Below are 11,159 nucleotides of genomic sequence, written 5' to 3' on the forward strand. Positions count from 1 at the left end.
GTTTTTTCTAGCTTTTTTATTATTATTATTCCATGGCGGAAATAAAAAAAAACAGAATTTCAAGATGTAACAGAATTCTGAGAAAAAAAAGTCAAAATTTCAAGTTGTAAACTCAATTTTAAAAGGAAAAAAGTCAGAATTCTGAGTTATATCTTCAGAGTTTCAGTGAATTGTGAAAAAGTAGCCATTCATTTTGACTTGTAATCTCTCAATTTCCTTTTAATCTTAGTCCTTTTTTTCCCCGAACAATTATGAGTTTATATCTCATAGTTCTACAGTTACATTTTAGAAACTGTGAGAAAAACACGAGGGAAACAAGCTACATACAATTTTAGACTTCTCTTAGAAATGCGACTTTATATCTTACAATTCTGGCCTTTTTTTCTCAGAACTGCATGAAAAGAGTATGAATTGTGAAAAAAGTCCCGATTATCTTTTATATTTTTTTTACTCCATGACGGAAACAAGTTTCCATAGTTCAAGTAATATGACAGTGAAGCTGAAACAACCGTTTTTTAATGCACAATTATTATTTTACATAGATTAGTTTTTCTCTTTTGAACAGATTTCTTCTTTTCTGATGATTTCATCTCCTCCCTGTAAATAACAAACAATAAAACATAACCAAACATGTCTAAGTTGTCTATAAGAAAACTTTGGAAGGATGTGGAAGACGACTAACCCGGACTCTAATACCACTTGTTGATGCCAAAAAGTCTGGCCCTGTCAGTGGCAGAGAGAAAGGTCGCAGCATCACTGCACATAGTCTTCCCATTCTGGTCGCCTTTTGGCACTGCTGGAATTCCCGGGACGGATGGTAAAGGGTCTCCGGTGCCGTTTCTTCTGGTCACAGAATTCACTGCATTTCCAATGTCAGGAAACACAACTTTTTTTTGTCTTCCCTTCATGCGCCTGGATGGAGGCCTCGTGTTAGAAGATGGGCCAGGCAAGGAAGGTGTAAATTGAGGTAACTGGGTCTGGGAAGGGCTCTCAAAAGTAGGAGTAATGCTTGGCCTTGCCAGCGTCTTGCTTTTTCGGCTTGGGAAACAATTTGATCAACTTTATTTAGTCACTAAAAATGTCTAAGGTGTACCTTTGTGTCAGAAAACTCATAACGTGTGACATGAATGAATAAAAGTGATAAACGTGTCTACTTTTGTTCTTTTACTCTCAATGTTTTTACATCCTACACAACATATCGACCTTATTTAAAATGACTAAATGGGTATAGGCTACTGAAAAATTCTAGATTAATAGGCTATAAAAATATAAATAGACGCTAAATATATATGCTTGATCCATTAAGATGAAATGCATCTCTTGGTGCTACTGCTTACCTTTTCATTGCGATCACAAACAGTTCAAACGGTCTGAACAACTTCAGTCACAGATGAACTGCTCTGAACAGATTCCACTGAAGTCGCCTCTGAACTATGGCGTCACAATGCGTTCTACCGCTGATGTTCCACCTGGCTGTAGGTGCTCCATATACAACAGTAAAGAGGACGTTCACACAGGCCTCTTTTTGCATTCATCTGCGCTTTTTTTCCATGTTTTCTATGTAAACAGGTGTTAGACAGACGCGCGTCGCGTCTTTTGCGTCTTTCTAAAGACGCAGAGCTCAGGTTTAAAGTCGTGCTTGCTTGCGTGTTATAATACATGATTATTCTGACCTCTTGTGGTGAAGTTACTCAATTGCTGACTTTTTTTTTGCGTTTTTTAATCAATTTGGGTCTAGTTTTCAAAGTAGTTTTCTCACATTTTGAAAAATTTTAATTATTTTAGATATGCATTGTAATATTGATGGACTCTTTTAAAACATTATGTTGAAACCGGTTCACTATTGCACACTTTTTTCAATTCCGCAGTTTAGAGGAAGACAGTTACTAAGGATAGTGTGTGGCATCTAGAGAGAAGATGGTAAACCCCATGTTTATGACATATCTCACTCAATATGCATAACCTCTTTAACAGAGAGTCAAATATATATATATATATATATATATATATATATATATATATATATATTGTATTATTACTGTATTAGATATTTATAATAATAAAGACTTAAAATAATGCCATTATCTCTATTTGTAGCCAATAGACTACGTGCATGGAGCTAAAAAGCAGTCATTTCAGAAGAAAATTTAATTTTGATGATAATTCATTGAAATAATGTGTAATGAAGTATCATGCACAATAAGATCAGAAACATGTTTTAAAAATGGAAATAGGATCAATTTTGATTTTATGTTGACCTTGAAATCGATCTTTTCCAAACTCACTCCACTTTCGCAAGCATAAAGTGAACAGTATCTAAACTTTCACTATTTTTTTTTCCTTAGACTATGGATTCTATGCATTTTTCACAAACCCTACATGATATGCATGAAAATCTTACATGGCAGTTATTTAAATGTCAAATGTAAAAAGAGATGCATATTCAATGCACAATTGTCATGCCAGTAATGCCAAAGACGTATTAGGCTACACTGGAATGTACTTATATGCTCTACATAGCATAACATAAATCATAATCCATTAACATAATAAAGAGAATTACAATGATTGTCCTTTGTGGCAGTGTACGTGAAATTAATGCTAGGACTGGAAATTAATCCACGGGTCATTCCTGTTATGTAGTACATTTTCATAAGTCTATGTTTGAATAAAATTATAAAATTGACAATTGTTGCAGATTGAAGTCATTAATTTTCTTTCATGATAATATTACATGCATAAAATATGCATAAAAGTCAATTTATTAAGTGCTTTTCTTTCTTTATTCAAAATATTTAAACCAAACTTGATTGTAGTGTTTTAATTGTTAATCTTTTTATAGATATTTACTTTGTCTTCAATATTACTTTCCACCCTGTTAGTCTGCTGAAAAATCCCTTTAACTAACAAAAGCCAGTTCCTTAATGCCACAATCGTCCAGGAAGTGACATTTTTGGTGGGAAAACATACATCATCATATACATCTTAAAGTATGAGCAATTAATCCAAAGATGTCTTGTGCTATTAGTTTGTTTGTCTCATTTCAAAATATTCCACCCTGTCGGACAAGACTTTTAAAAAATGGGTATGATTGAATCAAAATAATAAAACATGGTTAAAAATATCAAAATTAACTTGAGCTAACTATCAATCTGTAATTAAACAAAGCATTTAGCCCTTTATTTCCACCCTGTTATGTTCCATCCTGTTAGGCATATTGTTCTTTTTTTTTTTTACATAAGTTATGATTTATAAACGTTTATGTGCCTGAGCTTAGCAGAGCATATTTCTGAAATACTTAAGTACAATACAAGCGTATTCATTTTCTTAAGTTTTCAAAATGTGTGGCATAACAGGAATGACCCCTATGGCGTAACAGCAAACAAGGAATGAAAGGCATATCCGTATGCATCTGTATTGCATTTCCATATGAAACTACTGGTAATAGTGCAAATTTAGTCACATCCATACTTGGAAACATTACGAAAGTGCTCCTAATAAGAAAGTCATGCTCAAAAGTGTAACTGACGGCAGCAGAAAGTTAAGCTCCTGAGTAAAAATTTAATATCAGACCATTCCCAAGCTGCTTTGCTCTGATGTACATCACGGAGCTGGATCTGTAACAGTGCTCTGAACGTTGTCTTGCAGGAAGGCAGTGGGCGACCTGAGTGCTACTGTGTCTCCTTCAGGACATGTGTCTGCAAGAAAGGTGTCCAGGGAGGAGTTCGCATGGGCATCCTGGTCTGGGCCAGCCAGGCTAGGAGAGGCCATGGGGGTGAGGAGGATGGAGGTGGGACAGTCGGAGGAGAAGTACCTGGCCAGTGCTTGCAGCTGTTCGGACTGTGGCGCGGCATCCGTAGAGAGACTCTGACACAGGCCTGAGAGGTTCTGACGCACATCCTCTATGCTGAGCTTCAGCTGGTTGTGATCTTGCAGTAATTTCTCCTTTTCACTCCTCTGATAAATGTGGAAACAAAAGAAGATCCATTTTAAGATTACATTTCAGTTTGTGTTTACCAGACTTTGCATTCCTTATGGAGAAAAACGCTAATCATAACACATACTACTGATTTTCTTGGTGTCTGTTGATTTGCAGCACTGCGTAATGTGTGCAAAACTGCGTACTATATGTCGGATTGATTCGTTTTCTTATTCTACCTCTGAAAATGGGACAATAGAAGCAATATAATAGTATACTTTATGCTCATACACATTGTGGTAATGGTAAGGGATGGGAATCATAGGGAATTTAAAGGTTTCTGGTTTCCCATTAGCAATTCTTGCTGTACTTTAGAGGAAGAACCACCAACTTTTAATAATTTATTATTAAAAATTATTAATTATTAAGGCCTATATACTAATTTCAAATACTTAAAATTAATAATTACTGCTGTCAAATCGATTAATCATGATTAATCGCATCCAAAATAAAAGTTTGTATATATAAATATACACACATACATGTATATATTTAATCGCGATTAAAGGTGACATATCATGAAAATCTAACTTTTCCAGGTTTTAAGTGCTATAATCAGGTCCCCGGTGCATCTACCAACCAAGGAAACGTGAAAAAGATTAACCCAGTAACTTTGTTTTGGCAAGCCTTTTTCTGCAAGCGTCTGAGAAAACGAGCGCGTCTGATTTCGCTCCCTTGGTGATGTTGCAAATGGATCTCATAATAATATTACCGCCCCTTAATCTGTAAGTTTACACCCACGGCTCAATCATTTTGATTTCGCAAGCGACAACGATGCACTAGGTCTAATGCCATGGGCGAAAGTTTGAGCAAAACATGCTAACTGTTCTGTCTTTGGCGCAGCTCTATTCTGGAAAAGGAGGTGGGGAGCCGCAGCTCATTTGCATTTAAAGAGACAGGCCAAAAAACAGCTTGTTTCTGCTTCCACTAGAAATAGGCATTTTGAAAATGATATAATAAATTATCTGTGGAGTATTTTGAGCTGAAACTTCACAGACACATTCTGGGGACTTATATTACATATTGTTAAAAAGGGGCATAATATGTCTCTAATAGATTTGACAGCACTATAAATTATATTTTATTGTAGAGATGTTACCAAAAAAATTAATAATTTCTGTATATCTGTACACATTTTGTATGCAGATGTAGATTTTGAACAGTCTACTTTTACAATGAAAGGATAATTTATTACACAAAACTGATATGACACACACACACACATCATTATATATTCATGCAATCATTGTTTTCATCTACTTGTGGCCATGCCTACTCCCTACAGTCTTATTTTGAGTCTAATTGATTGACCTAAAAAAACAAAATATAAATATCACAATAACACTGGTATTGTGAATTATTTTGGACATGATAACCGTGCAGAGAATATCTTTTCTAAATCTGGAAATAAAGCAAAATAATAAACATTTACAGCAATACACTGACATTAACTCTATCGTTCATTAGATTAATTAGATTAATTAGCATAGGTTATTGCTTCACCACCTGCATGAAATCATTAACGAGTTTTATATTGGTGAAACAAAGTGGTCCAAATGACAGATGTGCAACAAAGTTACAAAGAACAGTCTTGACAAGCTAGTTAATTTCTTCAAAGATGCATCTTCCTATGGTAGTTAAGTTTCGTTGTTGTACAGGAAACACAGCCCAGAATGAGTTGTTGCGTGAGTTTGAAAACTCTCAAATTCAAATTAATGGTTTGAATCGGTCTGAGACTGATTCTTTTGAATGTAATTTCAAATTCATTTAAAGTAGCTGGCTCATTCACCATTCCCTCTTACAGAAAAACCACATGTGGAAATCCCGTTAAAATCACATGTGAAACAGATGTGAAACACATATGTGACCCTGGACCACAAAACCAGTCTTAAGTTGCTGGGGTATATTTGTAGTAATAGCCAAAAAAAACATTGTATGCGTCAAAATTATATATTTTTTTAATGTCAAAAATAATTAGGATATTAAGTAAAGAACATGTTCCATGAAGATATTTTGTAAATTCCCTACTGTAAATGTATTAAAACTTAATTTTTTATTAGCAATATGCATTGCTAAGAACTTCATTTGGACAACTTTAAAGGCGATTTTCTCAACATTTTGATTTGTTTTCACCCTCAGATTTCAGATCTTCAAATAGTTGTATCTCGGCCAAATATTGTCCTGTCCTAACAAACCATACATCAATGGAAAGCTTATTTATTCAGCTTTCATATTATGTTTAATCTCAATTTCTAAAAATTGACCCTTATGACTGGTTTTGTGGTCCAGGGTCACATATGAAACGCACATGAAACATGTAGTTTTAGAACATTTTCATGGTGTAAATGTGTGAAACCCATGTGATCACATGTGGTTTTAATGTGATTTCCACATGTGGTTTTTCTGTAAGGGGCAATGTCTCGTGTGTGTTTCATATGTGTTTTACATGTGTTTTACTTACGTTACACGTGATTTTAACATGTGATTTGCTCATGTGAAGTTCATGTGGTTTTTTTTGTATAAATGAGAGTACAACGATCATGCTGCACATTGTTTGATTGCACTACACTACACTGATTCAGTCGAATTTAATGGGGTAAATGGGGCTTAGAAACTGTTCGAACCTGTTCAAATACAAAATACTATTTTAGATTCAGTAGATATGACAAACGGATATACCATTTTCTTAATTTCTCCCTCCAGCCTGTAGATGCAGTCCAACTTTCTCTTGCGGCAGCGCTGTGCAGCCATGCGGTTTTTACTCCGCCGTCTCACATCCTGAACAAACTCCAGCTGTTCTGGGGTCAGCTGCTCGCGTTTCAACATCTGCAGGAATGCTCTCCGGGTCATGCTGGAAATTTGCTCCACAGGGAATGGCAAATCCACCTGGGAAGAAAACCGAGACGTCAACACTGCATCATCCTCCAGTTCGGTGACATTTTTCAGTAGAGACTGAAACTTTTAATTGAAGCATGTCAGGGAATCTCAGTCGAGGTTGACATAAAAGGTCTGCAATTTGGCACCAAACTTCAACTCTAACTTGAAGTTTTGCAACTGTAAGTGCAAGCAAGCTCACCTCTTGCACTTGTTCACTGCTGCTGCACTGCGCACAGTCTCCATCCGATTCGCACTCAGAGGTTTCCCTTGAGTTAATGGGGGACATGCAGGGACTGTCTTCAGTGTCCTCTTTGGACAGAGTGTCTCCTCCAGAGGTCTGTCTATCATTGGAGCTCAGGTCTCTCAGGAAGGGACAATCATCAGGCGCAGCGCCCAGATCCAGATGCTTTAACCAATGGAAGTCTGAGCCATTTCCTGCAGATGACTGGTCGATAGAGTCCAAAGGTAGCGGCTCATTTAACGTGGAGCTCAAATCCGGCCAAAAACCCTTTGCGAGATGCTCAGCCACTTCCCTTTCCACCATGCTTCGTTCTCTGGCGCAATCTTTGGGGGTCAGTTCAGAGAAGATTTGTCCGTTGGAATCAAACACCTGGTTGTCATCGGTGCCAATGTTGCTGAGGTCTGGAGCGCCGGAAATGCCATCCAAATCCCCGCTTGACTGCGCAGAATTCAGATGACATAGTTGGCTGCAGTCGGTGGGCGACATTAGAGGCCCTTCACGTTGGTCAAAGTGGCCCTCGGTGATACTGGCTATGTTCAGGTCTTTATCAGTAGGTGGTTCACAATGCACATCCATTGCTAGTTCCTTCTGGAAATCATCCTCTATTGCTAAAATGTCCCCTGCTGCAGAAGAATGCAGTTTCTCATTGTCACCGGTGCTTGAAATAGACAGGAAAGGACAAACTTCAGCGGCCGCCATGGAAGAGGAAGGCAACTGTGGGCCACAGTTCTGTAGGCAAAACTGATCTTGGCCATCACCCATGTGGTATGCAGTGCTTCTTGCGTAAAGCGTGGATAAATCTAACTGCATTACTTTGTCATTTGTGATGGGCGGACAATCTTCAGGACTTTCTTCAGAGGGTGTTGCAGATGCAGCTTGCATGACAGTGCTTGCATCTTGAGGTACGCGATCTTCTCCAGTTTCAGGGGTTTGGTCATCTGGACTGCAGAGGGATTGAGATTTCCCATGGGATGCTTGGCTCTTGCTTTTACCCTTCACTTTTTTTGAGGTTCCCCCACCATCGGAAAACTTTGGGACGAGGAATTCAAAGCAGGCTTTATCGAGGTTTTGAAATCCGAGAAAATCGGCGCATCTGTGGATCTCCAGGATGTTTTCTCTCGTGAAGTGAAGTTTTGCAGTGTAGGCAAACTGCAGAAGAGGTTCAAATCCTTCCACCGTGACCTTGGGAGATTAATGATGTAGTCATGATTACTGCATGAATGGATCATTTGCAAATCGCATTAACTGGGTTATTGCCGTCACTTCATTTACTCAATTTAATCTCAATATATAAGGCCTAATCTGACAGCACTGCAATGTAAACCATTTTTAAAGGAACAGTTCACACAATAATGAACACTCTGTCATCATTTACTCGCCCTCATGTCATGCCAAACTCATTTGACTTAGCTTCTTCAATCATACACTCAAGGAAAAGTTAGTTTTTCCATAAAGTCAAAGTCAAAACAAATGCATCACGAAGAAATTAAGAATCATGTTAAAAAAATTGCTAAAAATGTGGTGTAACAATCATGATTACTAATTCATAAATGTTATGATGTTGATATTTATCTTTGACTTGTCATAAAAAGGTCAAATTATCTAGCATTTAAAGAAACTTACAGACCTTGACACACAGTTATGAGAGTTAACAGTATAAATAGTTTTGTAACTAATAATATTAATTATAGACCTTATAGACCTTGACACACCGTTATGAGATTTAACAGTATAAATAAACAATTTTGTAAATATTTTTGTAACTAATAATATTAATAATAAAGTATCATGCCAAAAATACAAATAAAGGTCTGTTTCAAACATTTTATTAATTTGATATCTGGACAGCTAAATCACCAAACCCCACACGATTTATATATATATATATATAATAAACATGTTCATCATAGAAGAGGTGTATTCAAGTCAGCATATGTATTATCTTTTTTTATGTATTTTTGAATAAATATATCTACAAACAATATATAGGCTATACATCAAGTCATTGACCCTCACACTAACATTCATGGATTTATTCATGCATGAGTAAATGATGACAGAATTTTGTTAACCATATATAGTTTGTTTGAGGGGTTGCTCAATCTATGATTATTATATATTTTTTTTAAATAAATGTATTTATGTGTGTTCATATGTTAATAATTACAACAAATCATAAAGGGTTTTCATAGTATTCTCAAAACCTCCAGATCCAACCCATCCACCATATCAAGCATTACCTCATCCGGTAACCTGACGGTGGGGTTTGGTCGGCTGCGGTTTGTAAGTCTGGTGTAAAAATAGTCGCTGCAGGAAGCCAGCACTGAAGAGTGCGCTCGAAAGCTCCTGCGCTCCACTTCAACCGTCACATCACACAAGAGCTCCTTCTGTCTCAGCTCCTCCAGCGAGCGAAGAACATGATGGCTGTGAACAGCGGACTGAAAGGTGAAAACTGAGGTCCGGGGGCCATCCACAGACATGACGCAGGGGTTTAGCTACTAAAAAAAAAACAGATACATAGATACAACTGTTTAACAAAGTGGAAATACAGAAATAGATGCATCAAGCTACACTTGGGTGGAGTGATGTCCGGCTTATGATGATGATAACGGACACATACAGTAGATACATTTACAATTACACCAAGCAGAATATAAAAAAGAAATATGTAAATAAAAGGACCATAATAATACTTTTATAGTGTTTAATGACATACATAAAGTACATAATGACTGTGTGCATGACTCTGCAAAACATTAAAAACATGTTTTCAGTTAATAGCTAGACAAAATATAGTTATTCTTACTGTATGTGTCCATCATATAGTTCACATAAAGTTAACAGAATAGTTGTTTTCACTGGATATGTCAACATAAGCCAAAATGAGTGTTAAGCAACTGTGTAAACATTTGGTTTTCAGCTGGCATAAATAAACATTGCTTAACTATGATACCAGGAAATTCCATTTTCCCAATAAGGCATAATCTTCGAGATAATCCAGCAGAAGTAGGAACTAGCTAACGTTAGTTGTTTACTGTGAAATTGGCATTGTACATTTGAACACGCTCGTGTTTACACGTGGGGTTTGTCTGTTTGTAGAGGAATAGAAAACCGACCTGACATATCACTGGAGATCAGAAGCCGTCAAAAGTCGCACTCTGTCCATCGCTTTTGCCGTTTAAACGTGAAATCGGATTCAAGTTTGACAGCGTAACAGCTCCATAACGCCTATATGCCCGTCATGTGACTGTCCAGTGCGGCAGTGAGCGCGCGTCACACAGCACGCACAGAACGTACTGCGTCATGCATCTGCTAGTCACGTCTTTGAGAGACACGCCCACTTCTAGAACAGATAGATAGATAGATAGATAGATAGATAGATAGATAGATAGATAGATAGATAGATAGATAGATAGATAGATAGATAGATAGATAGATAGATAGATAGATAGATAGATAGTAGCTTAGTACATATAAGAAATGTATATTTAGTTTCATTTGTCTGAGTACAAGGTTTTATTTTTTCAATTTTGCACCCTGTTTTGTCCCACTTCTCAAGAATGACTGATAGAAGTAAAACAGTAAAGCCCATTTACCAACATTTTCAATAATCATCTTATCTTGTGAAAAACAGAAAAATATTCAGAATTAATTATAAGAAATTTCCGTTATGTAACTACCATTAACTCAAACATTTATGAATCATATATAATTATTAGTATTTTTGCTTTTAAAAATATGCTTGTTTAAAGGGGTCATATGATGCTTTTTTTTTAAAGATGATTATTTGGTGTATTTGGTGTAACAGAATATGTTGACATGCTTTAATGTTCAAAAAACACATTATTTTTCAAATACTGTACATTATTGTAGGTCCTCTATGCCCCGCCTCTCTCAAACGCTTCGTTTTCTACAAAGTCCCTCCTTCCGACAAGCGCAGTCTGCTCTGATTGGCCAGCTGACCTAGTGCATTGTGATTGGCCGCAAGCATTCGTCGGAACTGTAATGCCCCTTACCATAATCGTGAGCTTCATCTTTCAAAATAAATGTAAAGACAGAGCC

At 36.7% G+C, this 11,159-nt stretch overlaps 1 protein-coding gene and 1 long non-coding RNA gene across 3 annotated transcripts; both read right to left on the reverse strand.

Moving 5' to 3' along the window:
• Window positions 1-521: 521 nt before the first annotated feature.
• On the reverse strand, window positions 522-1,646 carry LOC107555274 (uncharacterized). The gene is made up of 3 exons (XR_001605149.1): window positions 1,338-1,646; window positions 683-1,038; window positions 522-597 (listed from the first exon to the last, which is right to left on the reverse strand). It is a non-coding gene; the product is annotated as an uncharacterized lncRNA (long non-coding RNA).
• A 1,507-nt stretch (window positions 1,647-3,153) lies between these two features.
• LOC107555278 (transcription regulator protein BACH1-like) lies at window positions 3,154-10,430 on the reverse strand. Of its 2 annotated transcripts, none has more exons than XM_016238032.1 (5): window positions 10,214-10,430; window positions 9,338-9,592; window positions 7,056-8,279; window positions 6,659-6,865; window positions 3,154-3,957 (listed from the first exon to the last, which is right to left on the reverse strand). In XM_016238032.1, the coding sequence occupies exons 2-5, from the start codon at window positions 9,575-9,577 to the stop codon at window positions 3,604-3,606; spliced, it is 2,025 nt and encodes a 674-aa protein (XP_016093518.1). In that variant the 5' UTR covers window positions 9,578-9,592; window positions 10,214-10,430; the 3' UTR covers window positions 3,154-3,603. The 2 variants fall into 2 exon arrangements, with proteins under 2 accessions (XP_016093518.1, XP_016093517.1); XM_016238031.1 differs by having other exon boundaries at window positions 9,338-9,595.
• Window positions 10,431-11,159: the final 729 nt, after the last annotated feature.

The sequence above is a fragment of the Sinocyclocheilus grahami genome, unplaced genomic scaffold (assembly GCF_001515645.1).
Source record: "Sinocyclocheilus grahami isolate Dianchi unplaced genomic scaffold, SAMN03320097.WGS_v1.1 scaffold529.1, whole genome shotgun sequence".
Taxonomy (NCBI): Eukaryota; Metazoa; Chordata; class Actinopteri; order Cypriniformes; family Cyprinidae; genus Sinocyclocheilus; species Sinocyclocheilus grahami.

What these genes read in the sequence shown, in the direction of transcription:
- LOC107555278 (XM_016238032.1), bottom strand. Translation starts at nt 9,577, where the DNA reads ATGTCTGTGGATGGCCCCCGGACCTCAGTTTTCACCTTTCAGTCCGCT. An exon ending in CCGTCAGGTTACCGGATGAG is followed by an intron (nt 8,280 to 9,337) that starts GTAATGCTTGAT and finishes TAATCTCCCAAG; the next exon opens with GTCACGGTGGAAGGATTTGA. An exon ending in GCAGTGAACAAGTGCAAGAG is followed by an intron (nt 6,866 to 7,055) that starts GTGAGCTTGCTT and finishes TTTTCTTCCCAG; the next exon opens with GTGGATTTGCCATTCCCTGT.